At 40.9% G+C, this 15,862-nt stretch overlaps 2 protein-coding genes across 3 annotated transcripts; one reads left to right on the top strand and one right to left on the bottom strand.

Annotated features, from left to right (window-relative positions):
* Window positions 1-2,495: 2,495 nt before the first annotated feature.
* mpzl1l (myelin protein zero-like 1 like) lies at window positions 2,496-8,720 on the bottom strand. Of its 2 annotated transcripts, XM_028983776.1 has the most exons (6): window positions 8,544-8,720; window positions 7,777-7,946; window positions 6,938-7,151; window positions 6,508-6,637; window positions 4,872-4,977; window positions 2,496-4,602 (listed from the first exon to the last, which is right to left on the bottom strand). In XM_028983776.1, the coding sequence occupies exons 1-6, from the start codon at window positions 8,614-8,616 to the stop codon at window positions 4,501-4,503; spliced, it is 795 nt and encodes a 264-aa protein (XP_028839609.1). In that variant the 5' UTR covers window positions 8,617-8,720; the 3' UTR covers window positions 2,496-4,500. The 2 variants fall into 2 exon arrangements, with proteins under 2 accessions (XP_028839609.1, XP_028839610.1); XM_028983777.1 differs by lacking the exon at window positions 4,872-4,977.
* Window positions 8,721-9,362: 642 nt separating this feature from the next.
* Window positions 9,363-12,495, top strand: psmg1 (proteasome (prosome, macropain) assembly chaperone 1). Its single transcript, XM_028984396.1, has 7 exons — window positions 9,363-9,562; window positions 10,091-10,200; window positions 10,272-10,429; window positions 10,567-10,629; window positions 11,103-11,301; window positions 11,867-11,997; window positions 12,078-12,495. The coding sequence occupies exons 1-7, from the start codon at window positions 9,438-9,440 to the stop codon at window positions 12,153-12,155; spliced, it is 864 nt and encodes a 287-aa protein (XP_028840229.1). The 5' UTR covers window positions 9,363-9,437; the 3' UTR covers window positions 12,156-12,495.
* Window positions 12,496-15,862: the final 3,367 nt, after the last annotated feature.

Below are 15,862 nucleotides of genomic sequence, written 5' to 3'. Positions count from 1 at the left end.
GTGCAGATGGGGCTGAGGGCCAGATGGACAAGCGTCTCCAGTGCCCCTCTAATGTTCTGGTGATGAACTCCCCAGGGGAGCTGAGGTCTGCTGTATGTTCCCCTCTGTCCTGTTACCAAAAGCATCATGTCAAACCTTTATTTAAACCAGGATCTGCTCATTGTTCTAGATTTGACTTGGTTGCATTGGAAAAGTTCAGAAAAATACAATTTACCTTATAATAGAGGTGTGAACCTTCACTGGTCTCACAATTCAATTCATTTACAATTATCAGTGCCTCGATATCAATGCATCCCATAAATTTTCACATGATGTTTTCAAATACAAGAGTTAAGGTCTCGTACACCAGTGTGGACGCTTTGATTTTCTCCAACATTAAGAAAAACAGACTCACCCCCCCCCCCCCCCCCCCCCCCCCCCACACACACACACACACACACACACACACACACACTTATGAAAGTGAAGTGATTGTCATTGTGAAACACTGCGGTGCAGCACAGCACACGGTGCACACAATGAAATTTTCCAATCACATTTAGTTTTTGTATACAATTTAAGTATTGGATCAGTATTGCCGATACCAACCTGAATTTTAGTTGGTATCGGATCAAATGGGAAACCAGTGGTATCACACATGCCCAGTTTGTGGTGATGTTACCTTAGTTCCGTTTGGAATTTATATGAAAGCTGAAGTGGGGATCTCCCCCCACCCCAGCATGTTGGTGTTCAGATTACCTCTCTGCCCAGTTCCTTAGAAATTGTCGTCAGGTCACAAGATTCATGACAGTTTCCAAAGAGAGAGAGAGAGAGATAGAGAGATGGACAGATAGAGAGATGCAGACCTTTCATCCACCTTTCAAGAAGCTGTTTTTCACGTGCACATTTCCACAGTACTCGTTTGAGGAAATCCAAATTCTCCAGATCTCAATCTGATGTGTGGGATGTGCTGGAAAAACGTCACCTGATTTTTATATGTACAGTAAGGCATTGTTTATTGGCTCAAGGGAGCATAATGCCAGAAAAATCCTGACAGGCGATATCCACACTGTAAAACATTCATCCTACATTACACTGTACCCATTTCAAAATAAAACATGGCCTGTTGATGTTCAGAGTGTGCAAAGTATTTATTTCCCCTTCAAGGATGTGGAGAATGTGCAGGAAACATCTAGGACAAAAAAGATAGTGATTGTGAGATAATTCGATTGTTTGTATTCCTGGGAGCTCTGTGTGGGTCTCAGATGGGCTCATGAATGTTGAATTACTGTCGTGGTTTGTGCAGATGGGGCTGAGGGCCTGCTGTATGTTCCCCTCTGTCCTGTTTCCAAATAGGGGCAGTGGTGGCCTAGCGGTTAAGGAAGCAGCCCCTTAATCAGAAGGTTGCCGGTTTGAATCCCGATCTGCCAAGGTGTTCGTCAGGTCACAAGATTCATGACGGTTTCCAAAGAATCACAAACATTAAACAGAGATAGAGAGATGGACAGATAGAGAGCTGCAGACTACTCATCCACCTTTCAAGAAGCTGTTTTTCAGGTGCACCTTTCCACAGTACTCATTTGAGGAACTCCAAATTCTCCAGATCTCAATCTGATGTGTGGGATGTGCTGGAAAAGCAAGTCAGACTCATGGAGGTCCCAGCTCACCATGCACAGGATTCAGACCTCTGCATTGGTAGCAGGAAAAGGAGCTAATCAAAACTTATTCGTACTGCCGGTTACTGGTTTCAAAAATAGCTAAACAGATTTTTTATTATTAAACAGACAGTAAACTATTTGAAACCTGACACCTGCCAACATGTTAGACTATTACACAGATGTCAGGTGACAAAAGCACAGCGATTTAATCTGATTGGATGGTAGGGTGGTAGTAGTCTAGTAATTAAAAAAAATACTTGCCTATGAACCAGAAGACCCAGGTTCAAATCCCACTTACTACCATTGTGTCCCTGAGCAAGACACTGAACCCTAAGTGTCTCCAGGGGGGGCTGCACAGTGGTGATTAGTCAATAATTAACCTCCCAAAACAAAATGCTTTCATATATATATATATATAAAGTGTCCTTTTTAGGCAACATATTAACCCTCAATGAAACTTAATATAAGAAAATCAGACCAGCAGCAGTCATAAAGGAAGCTGTAAAGAGGTCAGGGGTTCCCCAACTGAGGGCAGAAAATGAGAGTTGGTGGAAGAAACAATGATCTGACACCGTGGTTAAATACAGTTTAGGGTTAATTCTGGTAGGGATCCAATAAGCTTCACCAGCTTTGGTGAAAAATAAGAGCCAATTTGAATAGGTTCTCAACAAGATATTTAAGCATGTGGCCAAAGTTGCACTAATTATTATTTAAGTTGCTGATGTATTTATTGAAAAATGAGATAGTGGATTGCTTGTTTAGCTATTTTTCATATCAGTTTAATTACCACAACCCATGTAAGTGTTCAATTAAATTTATTTTATAAAAAAAAAAAAAAAAAAAAAAAAAAAAGCCTTAGGTACACACGTAGTTCATACACAAAACTCATGTACCAAAACAGATCTGCAGTGATGTGATTTTAGTACGTACAGAGCATTGCAGTTTTTTTCAGTTAGTAGATGAAATGCAAAAGGCACTAATTAACCACTTTTACATCGTTCCAGTTTTAAGACACAGAAAACGCACACGCAACAATGAGTCTCTTTCTACAGGACAACAATAAGGAAAGTTGCATTTGATACACAGCAAATAGTGCAGACATTGCAACACAACATTTTCAGCGCAAAGAATAAATGCCTTTACAAAACACCCACATCGCTACCCAGTTCTCATCACTACTGTGGAATGGTTAATAAAACTGTGGTTGAAGTCTAAAACTTTCATTTTTGATCGGAATCAATGACTTAGAGGGAAAAACTCCAGCATTTTTTAGATTTGGGAATGTCAGTCATCTCATTACATATAGCTTGCCAATGGTTTAAAGCTACACAAAAATAAAATAATAACAGGATACAACCCTTTATAAAGCAATGATAAGACTCCAAAAACAAGAAAACTTGGCAAATAAACATTTAAAACCTGAATATTTAAGACTAGAGAATATTTGGCGACAGGATAATGCAAGTCTGGGTTACCCTCACCATCATCACCTGGATAGGTTTTAGAAGAACTCGCTACAGTGAAAAGAATACAGTTTGTGGAAATAAGACTACTCCAAACAAGAAGGACAGAGGGCTGATATGCAGCTGAGATGCTGATCTGCAACCACTTTTTCGGCCCCGAAAATGTATAAAATCAATAATAATAATAAAACAAGGAAATCCATAAACATCACAGACATAGGATAGGATATGTCAGCTGCAAGGTGGTTACTAAAGCCATGCGTATCATGCAGCTATCAGCTCCAGAGGTTGCCCAGGCTTTTAAGACTATATGTAGTATACATCAATGTTCACATAGCAGTCAGTAGCACCAAATATAACATTTGAATATGAATACATATCTCACATAAGGCAAATGCGATTCGAATTATCTGTCTTTGCTGAGAGCTCAAGTCAACCAGGCAGTTTCAGTGCCGTCTGAATGCAAACGGCGATAAAACTACATGAATGAGCCGAGCCCTTTCAACAGGCAGTGGTGGTTTTGACTTAAGATGTTTCTAACCATACTGTGAACTGTGAATGCGGCATTAAAATAAATCCTATTAAAAAACGATTTCTGAAAATATAATACATAAAAAAAAAATCTATCTATATACGGTTTGATATTTTTTGGCCCATTTTTGAAGCTTAAAGCAAGGATGGTTTGATTCTTTTTCAGACATTATGAAAACCACACATTTCAAACAGTATCACATTCCAGCATTAATGCTATTAATAGTCATGGTTTCTTAATAAATTAAAAATAGCAACATTTTTGTACAATAAATCAAAATCATTTGTTTCACATTATGCTGTGGCCAAAATTCGTATCTGGTGGTGGTTGTACCAAGTGGTTAACAAGTGGTTAGTTCTTTAGAATGGTATTTACAATTCTAAGACAGTGTCAGGTCCGTAGCTACATTAGCATACACTTAATGCTGATTGGCTGAAATTAAAACCTTATAAAATGTACAGGAGGTCCATGCTAATGTTCTAAAAATCATATTTATATGTGTTCAGACAGGTTAGACAAATTAGCAATATGTAAAATTACTCAACGGAAATGTTTGGCAAAGTGTCTGTAGTGAAATCAGGAAAATCTACATGGAGGTGTGTGTGTGTGTGTGTGTGTGTGTGTGTTTCTGCCTGTGAATGGATCTGGTTGTGTTATAAGTAAGCCATGTCTATAACAGGAACCCTAAAAAAAATGGGGGATAAAAGACAAATGAAGATTTATCTAGATGATTAGATGGAGTTTGTTCAATGGCATTAAGTCCGTAGGAGCCCCTCCACAAATGCAATGTTTTAATACCGAAAAAGGCCAATATGATCCATCCGGAGACAGTCTTCAAGTGCAGCCTCACAGCGGGTGGCGTCATGGTTCAGCTTTTGCGAATGTCGGCGTAGACCACTGGCTCCATCTTGTGGAATGAGTTTGCGTTTTTGGTACCGGAGTGATCGAGCTGAGCGTATATCACCGGTCCCTGTGGGAACGAGGCAGGAGGTGAGTGACAGTCTGCATTCCACTTGAAAACAGGTCTGATTCCAACAAGAAGCAGCTTGCGTGAAGTCGGCGTACAAGTCTTTGCAGGAAAGGTCTTAAACAGACATCCCGGTGGAAAAATAAAAGATCTGCCTGCACTTGCCTTTTCACCCAGATGCAAGAGAAGATACCAAACAGGAAAACAAACCAACCCCAGCAACACTCACGGAAAACAGAAGAGCTCTGCGGCACACGTGATCCAGGTCCTACCTGAACTGGGGCCGACGGGCTGCTACACCGCGAACCCTCCGTACTCGACTCAGCCTTCTTCCCTGGCCGCAGCGCTGGGGAGCTGGCACTCTCAACCGAGGTGCAGCTAGTTAGCGCACGTTTCGGGTGGAATGGAACGTTTGCGTTGGTGGCAATGGCAGGCATTTTGGGTAGGATTGTCACAGAGCACACATGGACATACAAACAGGTGGAGACAGACACAAAGAACATGAGATGAAGACATGTGATTATGGCCCTCAGGCTCACGGCAGAAAAGAAAATGTGACCGTGGAACAAATAAGCAATGCAGGTACAAAAAAAAAAAAGCGAAATCAGCAGAAACGTGCTGTGAAGTCTCAAGAGCAAAGGTCTTAAAACCCTGACAACTACGCAGAACATCTCAGCAGAGATACGGAACTGGGGTCCCGATCACAATTCCGATTTCATGTGGCCTGAAAGAAAGTATAAACTGATAACATTGTTACTAGGGGTGTTCAAAAATATCAATACAGCAATATATCGCGATATTTTATCAATACAGGGACATCAAAATATTGATATCTTTCTATACAAAGTCCAAAACTCTGCTCTGAGTTATGTTATGTCTGAATTATTAATTTTATGTGATCAACACAGATCACACAGCATCTTGTTTTTCAGCTCTGATTCACCATTTTCAGTGAACTGTAGAATATTGCAATATGTATGATAAAAAGTCGTATCGTGATACGTATTGTAATGTGAGATCCTTGCCAAAACACACCCATAATTCTAACTGTATGAGAAGAAATGACTGCACTGTCATGAGATATCAGACAAAGTCTTGACAAAGGTGCCAATTTAAGTTGTGTTATCATAATGAAAACAATATTAATGGTCATATTCCTGATATTAATCATTGAAGATCCATCTACTGAGCCGCAAATGTTAGACAGGAGAATGCAGACAGAGCAAGGCAACGTCACGATGGGTTAGCCTGTCAGTATTATTCATTAGTACCTGTCCTGTCATCCTATTTGCTCTCGGTGCTAATGTTCTTACTTCTTACTCACTTGCGATGGCCAGTTTTTGTTTTTTTTCTGATCAGAACTTCTGATGGACATGAGGACAAGCAGCATGAGGACAACACTGGCGGGACATACAGTGATGAAGGGTTAGTAGGTGGATGGAGGGCAGCAGATGGACGCGCGGGTTAGATGCTACACAGATCATTCCCCTTTTCCTGTAGTATCCATGTGAACCACTGGAATTCCAAATAAATACCATATTCCTACCTATGATTCTAATTACAACAAATTTAGTCTGAAATTTGATTGTAAACTGGGCATTTTCTTTGAAGCTCTGAATATGAATTTGACCACCACTTTGCATTAATTAAACTTGTTACAAAAGCAAAACACAAGCACTAAACACGCTTAATTATTGTTGCTAATCGGCTTGACAGTCACACGCCATGCAGACTAGTTTATAATAAAATGCAGCAGTAGTAGTAGTAGTAGTAGTAGTAGTACACAACAGAGGGTTCATGCAGAGACCCCACATCACATGATCAGACCCTACAAAGCTATGGTATCTTCACTGCAGACCTTGTGGACACCTCGCTGTATGAGTTTAGCAGTCTGAAAGCACAGCTTACCCTTCGTAGTCATGTCTCGGCTGTTGTCTTCTTATGATCAAATACGAGACAATGGCGATGAGAAACAGACAAATCATGGAACCAATCACTGCGCCTGCTATTATTCCGGCATTGTTGGGAGGTAAAGACTCTGAAAAACAAAGCAGAACAAGATCAAAGGCTTTAGAGGGCGGGAGGAAGTGAGAGGAGAGGAGAGGAGGATGTTTTCTTCAAAGTGCAAAATATATTTAAACTATGTCAGATGATGTTTAATCCAATCAGGCCATTTAAAGACTTTAAAATCTTCCAATCAGGTCGTGATTTACCGATATCAGCTCTAAAACAACCGATCCCTTTTTATTCTTAAAAAGGTTAACAAATTATTTAATTCCAAATTTCGTGAATTAGTTGATGCATGTGCAAGTTTTAGAAACCCCAATAAAAAGTTTACCTTTCATCACAACCCACACTTTGGTACGGGACGCTGTCCCTGCTATGTCAGGAGGGTTCTTCACGTCACAGGAGTACGTGCCATTGTCAGTGAACTGCATCGTGTTCACCTGGATGGAAGCATCCTTCTTGTTCAGGTCTCCTACCCACAGCACCCGCTCCTTAAACTGAGGTACATCTCCTGGGTAAGGCTTTCCTCCAGCGTAATGGAAGAACTGCAAGAATCAGGACAGAATCACAGACAATTAAACACAGACAATTGATAAACAACCTTAACATGACCGCTAAACAGAACTATGGACACACCGAGTTCCACATTTTGATCAAAAGCAACTAACTAGGCCAAGAAAACTTCATGTGGCTAAGTGGTACTAATGCAATAACATTCAGCACAAAATTCAAACCACTAAAAGAAAATTGTTAACGTAACAGAAAGCCCAGCGTCAAAAACTGTGTTTAATACAGAATTCCCTTATTTCCATGAAACAATGACACGATGTGTGTGTAGAGAAAGAGCCTGTGTTATCCTGTTGTTCTCTGAGCAGCAATACAATATAATTCTCCATCTGTAGACTTTTGCTTGAAGGAGATCATTCATTATCTTACAGAATTGGGACGAGATCAACAACACTCAGAAAGTGTTAACATTATTAACACTTTCACTTTTTAATCATTATTGTTGTGTGTTTTACACTTTTACATAGACCATTCCCAAACAGTTAATCTTGGGAACCTTTACAGTTTATACTATTTATAACTTGCAGAAATATATAAAAAAATATATATATCCCCTTCCGTGACAAGCTAGTAATGCTATATGTGGTCACTGTGGACACATACGGTCGTTCCGGATTCCGAAGAGCCTTCAGGGACGAAGGACCAGGACACTGTCGCTCCACTGCTCACCACCTCCTTGGACTTGAAGGAACATTTCAGAATGCCGGTGGTGCCGTTCTCCACCAGGAGCTCGTCTGGGGCGTACACGTCGATGGCTGAAACTGGCAGAGTACCTGGGTTTGTAGGACGAACGACATCAGAAATGACATCAATGATGAAGGCCTGAAAATTACCGCACCCAACCCCACCCAAGTGTGCCAGGACCGAGCAGCTCTCTGCACGGGTCAGCTACGACTTTATATGAAAGCAGGCAATTAAACTGCAGCGCAGCTATTCGTTCAGCCGGATATTAGCCGGCATCCAGTCGGCAGTGGACGTTGTCAGCCTGTGTAAAGGCGTGTCTCGCGAACATGTGAGCAGCATGAACGTCTCCTCACGTTAACGCCTAATTAAACGCAACTGGGCGGGAATTAAACTCACGTGACTTCCCATTCGGAACACTGGACCGAAACCTGTTTGGTTACGACTCTTTATTGGGAAATATAGCAAGACGTGCTAACAAAAAGAAAGAACGAACTCGCAGTAAACCAAAGACATACTTATTTGAGTACACTTTTATATAATCCACCCAACAGACGCGAAACAGTCGCATCGTGCGGGACTGGTGGTGAGGATCCCAGATGTCACAATCGCGGCCAAAGCGAGCAGCACACACTTATTCTGCTAGCTAGCATGCTAGCTAAATACACAGGAAAAGGCCATATACTCACCAAAAATAAGGCGCAAAAAGAGCCCGCAGAGTAAAATGTTCTTGTGTGCTGGATTTAAGTATCCAAACCCCATTGTTTAGCGTTCATGCGTTTACCGTGCGCCTTAACCCGCGACTAGAGTTGAAGGTGGTCTGTTTACAACAGCCTCGCTCCTTTGATGGTCGGCCTTTCTTCCTGTATTCCAGCAGGATGGGTGGAGGGCGTACGGCAGCCTGAAGGTGGGCGGGGTCACGCGTGTATCAAAATAAAGGTACCGCAGCTTTTCTGCCACGCGGTTGGATTGGAAGGGAATACTTGAACACGTTTAAGCGCGATGCAGAAAGTGAATACTTTGACAAAAACCTCAACAGCTTCATGCACTCTGCTGTATAATTTCACTGTTTTTTCTGCATCGATTTATTACGTGTATGTCATTTAAGTCTTTCCTTAACTTTCACTTTCTTGTCACAACATTGTCCATGTCGCACACGTACCCTTCATGCCAGACCGTAACTTTAATGTTACAGGTAGCACCTGGTTCCGGAGAAGCGTAATGTCTAGCCTGCGAATAGCTAAAACGGCAATATAGCTCACTTGAACTTGAACTTGAACACAGTTCACAGTGGGCTGCTAGACTAACGAATGTTCTTGTTGTAATGGATATAAAGCTAGAAGTAACTATATAATTCAACTACTCCCGCGACCCCGAGTAACATGACTAACCGAATAAGGGTAGTGGGTGAGTGAGCGATGTTAGATTTGTTACTTTTTTTTTTTTTTTTTTTTTACTATCTGCTTTTGCACTTTTATTTTGGCTGATCGTAGCCGGAAGTAATTGAGAAGGTGCCGTCTTGAATGAAGTCGTTTTTTTTGCGTTAACATTTGCAGCTGAGAGCCGTGTCAAAGTCAGAGATCATGGCAACGTTTTTCGGGGAAGTGCTGTCTGTGTATTCACGAGCAGTGGACGAGGACGAACAGGAGGAGCTGGACGAAGAAACCGAGGAAGATATTCAAATCCGACACGAGTTACTCCAGAAGAGGTAGCTTGTTAGCCAGCCATCGTGCATGAGTCGGGATTTTGAAAAGCTCCACCCATTCTGTTAGAATATGGAAGATCATAACCGCACGTCCGAGTAAGGACAACATTTTATAATGACTCTTCATGTCCACGTTTGCGAACAACACACTTTAGCGAGTTGGCATTTAGTGGATAAACTTTCACATCACGGCGACGACGTGAATGCCAGAACTCCCCCAATATTTCCTTCTGACCGCGGCATCTCTCCTACATTATTCCACCACATTGTTCTTTGCTTGTGAGTGGATAAAAACTAACAAGGCAGAAGTAAGAAGCAAGTTATGTGTCCAAATGACAGTAGTTAGTGCACATATAAATTTTTTTACAGATGCTATTCCTATTACAGCGCATCTGCTCATGAACACAGCTGCTTTTACATTTCGTTTCATACAGGTGCCGTGTAGAAAAGGAAAAGTCAGGTCAGGGTTTACTTTCGTTCTTTCCTTTCTTCCCAGAACAACTTTTTTTCTTCTTCTTTTTGCTTCTACAGAGAGGTCCATCTAAATTGGTGCCCAGAGCTTTGTCAGGATATAGAAAGCTCTAGCGACAAGAAATTGCAGCATTCGCACCTCATATTGGCAGTTGGCCCCAATGCAGCAGGTAAGCATTGGCAGGAAAACCTTTGTGCGCTACTGTCTGGAAGGACATTAAAATATGTTTTTGCCCGTCAGGTTTTTTATCTGCACATGTTTTAACCGCCGGAGACTGGGCGCCAGTAGGCTGGTTCTCCCTGTGGAACGAGAGGAGTCGGGGAACCAGCCGTCTCTCCGACTCTCCGGCAGTGGGGGAGCCTGGATGCCTGATCTACCAGCAGAAAGGAAACGCCTCAGTAAGAGCGGTTTTAATCCAGATTTTTAGAAGATGTTGTTAGCATGTTTTGGAGATTCAATTGCTGAAATGTCGTAATGCTGATATTTTTGATGTTTGATTTTGATGTTTCAGTCAGATTGTCTATAATTGTTGCAGGTTCTGATATGCCAGTGTCTGAGTTATGTTGCAGAAGATCAGCTCTTTCAATGGACTGATAAGGTAACCCTCGTTTTGGTGGCAAAAGGATGTTTCTATATCTGGGATGGTCAATCAATTATGCACATTGCTTTCTGCATATTTATAAGCTTGACAACGGCTCAGATTGAGAGTGAGTTGAATGGAAATTAAATGAATTGTTCTTAATAGTCCAGTCATGCAGTTTTTTTTGTCTGCCTGTGTTTCAATATGGTCCTTCTCCTTGTTTGTGGCAACCGTGTTAATTGCATTCATTTATTTGAACTTAAGTAATTGCAAGCATTAACCTGTTCATGTTGATGGCCCTAATATAACCCTAAGTTACTCCAGGGGGACTGTCCCTGTAACTACTGATTGTAAGTCGCTCTGGATAAGGGTGTCTGATAAATGCTGTGAATGTAAATATAATATACAGTACATTTAATCAGCTTTAATAGGGTCTGTTTCTGGTTTTCTTAGACACCAGTGATTGATGAAGTCATGAATGTTTTAAACAGATCTTCGCATGCCTTCCAAAGAGAGGTCTCAGTGTCCTGGTGCTGTCGGACTCCCCAGTTGCTGAGTACAAGACCCCCAACTACATTAATGGAAGCAGCACACCTTTCCTTCGTGCACTGAAGACTAGTGCTTATAAAGAAGCGCTACGTTGCCCATTACTTGAGCAACCAAACATTGTCACCGGGCTAGCAGCAGCAGGTATTATACTTACCAAGTATTACATGAGTACTTCATTCAACATTAATTGTCTCTGTTTTTGCAGCACGTTCATATTAACTCCACTCTGCGGGTTTTGAAGTTTTTAACATATTTTGAAACGCACAGCAATAAAGTAAAGCTCGGCAGCCTAGCATACAAATATTGTGATGGAAGAAATCAGAAAAGCTCCAAGCTGCTAAATCATTGATGAATTATGAAATGTGCTTAAATAATTAACTGCTTCTACTAACATTTTAAGGACACATTGTTTCTGTTTCAGAGTAAGCATGGCGTTAATTTAGTGCATTCATTCAAACACTGTCAGATATATATAATGGGACATTAGGACATTTTCTGGAGTGTTTTTAATTATGATTGTTAACTTAACTGTATATGGTGATTTATAATGAATATATATATATATATATATATATATATATATATATATATATAAAGCAAATGCAGTATTTGAATGGAACCACACACTCATGAGTAGTAGACGTATGACCTGAAGTAAGATGTGGAGCTGTTGAACAGTTGTGATTTTTCTTCCCCACGTTTTCAGTGCTTTCCCACTGTGAGGTTCAGGGAGTCCCTGCGGTGCTATACCAGTGCTACAGTGACATGATCGTCCCGGACTCGGTGACGATGGAGGCCTACAGAGTGGCTCTCATGCTACTGAGCAAGACGGTGAAGGTACGGACCATCTCTCTGCCTCTACCTGTCACTGCCACACTTTTACACAGAAACTCATGACATGTTTTGTTCTCTTTTAGCTGGAGTCTTGCCCAAATGCAGATGTCTTGCAGAAGGTGTCACGTGTCACTGATGTCTCTAGTAACCTGTACACGTAACTAAAGGGTCTCGAGTTTTTTTTGTGTGTGTTTTATATATACATGTGACCTTTAGAATATTTTCTAATGAAAATGTATTTTTTTAATGCATTGTCTATAATTTCATATCTCCACCCATACAAGGTGGCGATGCTCCATTTATAATACAACCTAACCCTCAAGAAAACCTGCCAGTACCATTATCTGTTTTTAGTTCTATTACTAGTTCTATTATAATTGCTGGTACTTGGGATGCACATTCATTAAATTTGCTTCCACCATTTTCAAAATCATAATGTCATATTAAATGTATTTACCAGTGCTGTAAATTACAGGTGAAATAAATGCCATTATGTGATTACATGTGGTTATCTATGTTGAGCTGTGTCTAAAGTCTAGTGTCACCTCCATAAAGCAGATGGTAATAAATAATTGGAGGAAGTGCTGTGGAATGGGATTGATAAAAATGTTCTTTGAATGAGCTGAACTGTATGCGTCATTAAGAAATTTTGAACAGTGAAGCCAATACACAGATGTGCTGCTCTGTAATATGCGAAGGACCGCTCATATTCATGTTCCTGCCATCTCAGGCTTCTGGAATGATAAATTATTTCCACTCATCTCCATACAACTGGGCCCTTTTTCCCCTCACATCTTCTATGATGAATAGCTTTTTTCTGACCTGAATAGAATTTTTTTATTAGAATAATTTGAAGCAGCGTTGGCCAATAATAAGTATATTTGCAATAGATGATAAATGTCATACATGTGAACCATATCCAAGCATCCTGTTTCATTTATTTTGATTTCAGGTGCCTGCATCACACTCTTAAGATTGTCTGCAGGCTACTATCTTTATAGTCTTTCTGAACTTATTAGTTCATGATTATAAATGGCAGTAACTCTCACCAGTTGTCATCATAGGTAAATTAATTCATTTGTTCTTTCTGTTTCAACATGAAATGCCCCAGGTCAATCCCCATAGGGCTGGTATTGGACAGCATGTCTTCATGTGTTTCACATGAAGCATGAAAAAGCTTAATGTTATGCTTAATGTTACACCGTTATTTAAGATCCATAAGCATTTTGATCATTTTATGTCGAATTTGAGAATTACAGCTGTCAGCACGCAAAAGTAAAGCAGCAATGCATCTGTAGTTGCGTTTCAGCAGGGGGCGCTGTCTGCCTGCCACATCAATTCTGCAGAGCCTCCTGGTCATTTTCTGCTATCAAAGCAGCTGCAGAGAATATTCATGGATCCATCATTAATTTCATCTTCAAAATTCTAAAATATAATGAACAAATCAATTATTACCATCAAACCCAAAATAACCCTAAACTGGATAATACCATCAATAATTATTATTATTATAACATTTTCAGATATTGAGTTTTGTAAGCTTCATTAAAAGCCCATCTTGAAGATTTTCCCCAGTTGAGAAATTGTCCTGCTGCCGCTTCGCACGGAAACTCTCATGTGTAGACGTACTTGTGAAAACCTGGCGCTCAGCAACTTCCAAAGGGCTGTTCTGGTTCACACTACATGCAATCTGAGATGTGTTGGGGGTGCTAATTCACCCCTCTCCCACTCGCTGAATGTGAGAAATGCATAATCATTTAGCGGGACAATGACAACTCTTTAGCTGGTTTGTAATTGATCAGTGTTGAGTATTTTTATGGCAAATTTTTGAAAGAATGATGTGTTTGTTATATTGAAAGTTTTTTTTTTTTTTTTTTTTTTTGCATTAATCCATTATTATTGTCTCAGATAATACAAGCCACCAACACAAAATTGCCTCTCTCTCACTGGCCCCTAAACAGTGACATAAAGTTCTGTGGTGACATTCTCTGAAGGTTATGGTGTTTGGTTGCCAGGACTATAACTTATTAAGTATTTGTTTGGGTGAAATACAACATCCTAAACAGACAGGCCATTTCATGGATTGCACACACACACACACACACACACACACACACACACACACACAGCCCATGTGCAATTCAAGAAGAAGTCTCTTTTGTTTATACCAGTTCCATCCAGATTGATACAGGCCTGTGTGGTAATCATTAATGGTGTAGCCGCTTTGTGGAAGACCTCAAATGAAAGCTAGAAGTGACTGAATCATATGTGTATTATTACACCGCTGAGACACCCAAAAGTGTAATCAAACTATTATTCACACAGAAACGGATTGTATGACTTATAGCCCTGAAGTGTACAGTAACATTGGAAGCATTAAAACGCTAAAGTGAATAAAAAATCCCAGGGGCTGAAACAGGATTCTCTGCTCGTGTTCATACGTTATTACTGCCTCAGCAGTTTAGGGAAAATCTCGGTGTGATGCAATACTGGCAGCTACTGCAGCTACACGCCCTTCACACAGTGCTGTTCCCTTAATTGGTAAAGACCGTGAGCCATATTCCTCAAAGACAGGACAGCAGAAACGAGGCCTGGCCAAGTTTTTGAAATTCACAACAGATCTACCAAAATGGGCCGTAGGCTCACAAGAAGGACAAGTGAGAGAGGAAATGAGCTTTGTTTTTTTCTTCAGGCCATGTACACACACCCTGTGCACTACAGGCATGCATGCTTCGTGAGCAGTGTGGTAAAACAAATGAAAGTCAGAAGTGTAGATTTCCATGACAATTAAATATGACATATCAAGAAAAAACGCATCAAACCTTTACAGAACACAATATGCTTCTGACTTGTCACAAATAAATAAATGGCAAATAAATATTCAAATAGGGAAGAACAATTAGATGCAAACTTGGTATGCAAGGACTATTAAATGTCATACCACCCCATCAAAAGCAATTATTCTCCACTGTATCAAACACAAGGTCGACTGAAAGCATGGAATAATTCATATTTTGCGGCTCCAATTTTAATGTCATCAAATTTGATAAGGTGATGCTTTAAAGATCCTTTCATAAAACAGTGTGCCGAGTGATGCTCAATACTTTATGACATCCCACCAGTAAGGCTATTGTACAAAATGTCTGCTGGGTTATCAGCATGCGCCTGCTGTAAAGCTGTAAATGTAGGTGTGTGCTCTGTAGCACCCGGGCACAAGTCAAATATTTGCTGTTTTGTCCCGACCGCAGGATAACACTGACGAATGGCCATTCACGTCTGCGAGCCGGGTTCAGCGGTCACATTTTCTCGCAGTTCCGTCTCGAGTCACTGCCGGAGTGCTGGGCCCATGCGTCATTGCAAGTGTCCCAAATAAACCACCACCGGTACGCGAGTGCATTACCTTCCGTTGCTCAAGACGACAACATTTGGTTTCAGCCTTCAGGGTCAGTTTCCTCTGTTTGCGGCTGGGTGCTCTGCTTTGCGTTCATTTTGCACCCTGCTTTCATGAGGAAGGAAGTTGCGCTCATCTTATCTTACGGCACAATATCGAAGGCCTTGGGGACTTTCTTTCTCATATCCTGCTCTGGATATTAACACCGTGCCTCATTAACACCCAAATTTGTTCTTTCAGCACAGGAGCTGGTTGGTTACGGTGCAATAATGGGAAGCATTTATTCATATAATTGCCTGGGTTGCCTCTGTGCTGCTCTAGAGGATTCAGTTCCAGCAAGTATGGGGCAGAAAGGAGTGGGAGTCACACATGATGTGGTAGAGATAAGAGAAGCATAGCAGAGGATTTCAGACATTTGATGAGGTTTAGAAACCAAAAAGACGTTTCCTGGTGGACAGTGTCATCTGTTCTTCGTGG

The sequence above is a fragment of the Denticeps clupeoides genome, chromosome 6, assembly GCF_900700375.1.
Source record: "Denticeps clupeoides chromosome 6, fDenClu1.1, whole genome shotgun sequence".
In the NCBI taxonomy this organism is placed as follows: domain Eukaryota; kingdom Metazoa; phylum Chordata; class Actinopteri; order Clupeiformes; family Denticipitidae; genus Denticeps; species Denticeps clupeoides.
The sequence above is the reverse complement of the archived record's forward strand: the minus strand, read 5'-3'. Positions and strand labels throughout refer to the sequence as shown.

Excerpts from the sequence above, each read along its gene's own strand:
- mpzl1l (XM_028983776.1), bottom strand. The coding sequence starts at position 8,616 with ATGGGGTTTGGATACTTAAATCCAGCACACAAGAACATTTTACTCTGC. Across the intron at positions 7,152-7,776 it reads CTTCGGAATCCGGAACGACC|TTCTTCCATTACGCTGGAGG; the intron begins GTATGTGTCCAC and ends TGATTCTTGCAG. Across the intron at positions 6,638-6,937 it reads AGTGTGGGTTGTGATGAAAG|AGTCTTTACCTCCCAACAAT; the intron begins GTAAACTTTTTA and ends TTTGTTTTTCAG.
- psmg1 (XM_028984396.1), top strand. The coding sequence starts at position 9,438 with ATGGCAACGTTTTTCGGGGAAGTGCTGTCTGTGTATTCACGAGCAGTG. Across the intron at positions 9,563-10,090 it reads CACGAGTTACTCCAGAAGAG|AGAGGTCCATCTAAATTGGT; the intron begins GTAGCTTGTTAG and ends TTGCTTCTACAG. Across the intron at positions 10,430-10,566 it reads AGCAGAAAGGAAACGCCTCA|GTTCTGATATGCCAGTGTCT; the intron begins GTAAGAGCGGTT and ends TAATTGTTGCAG.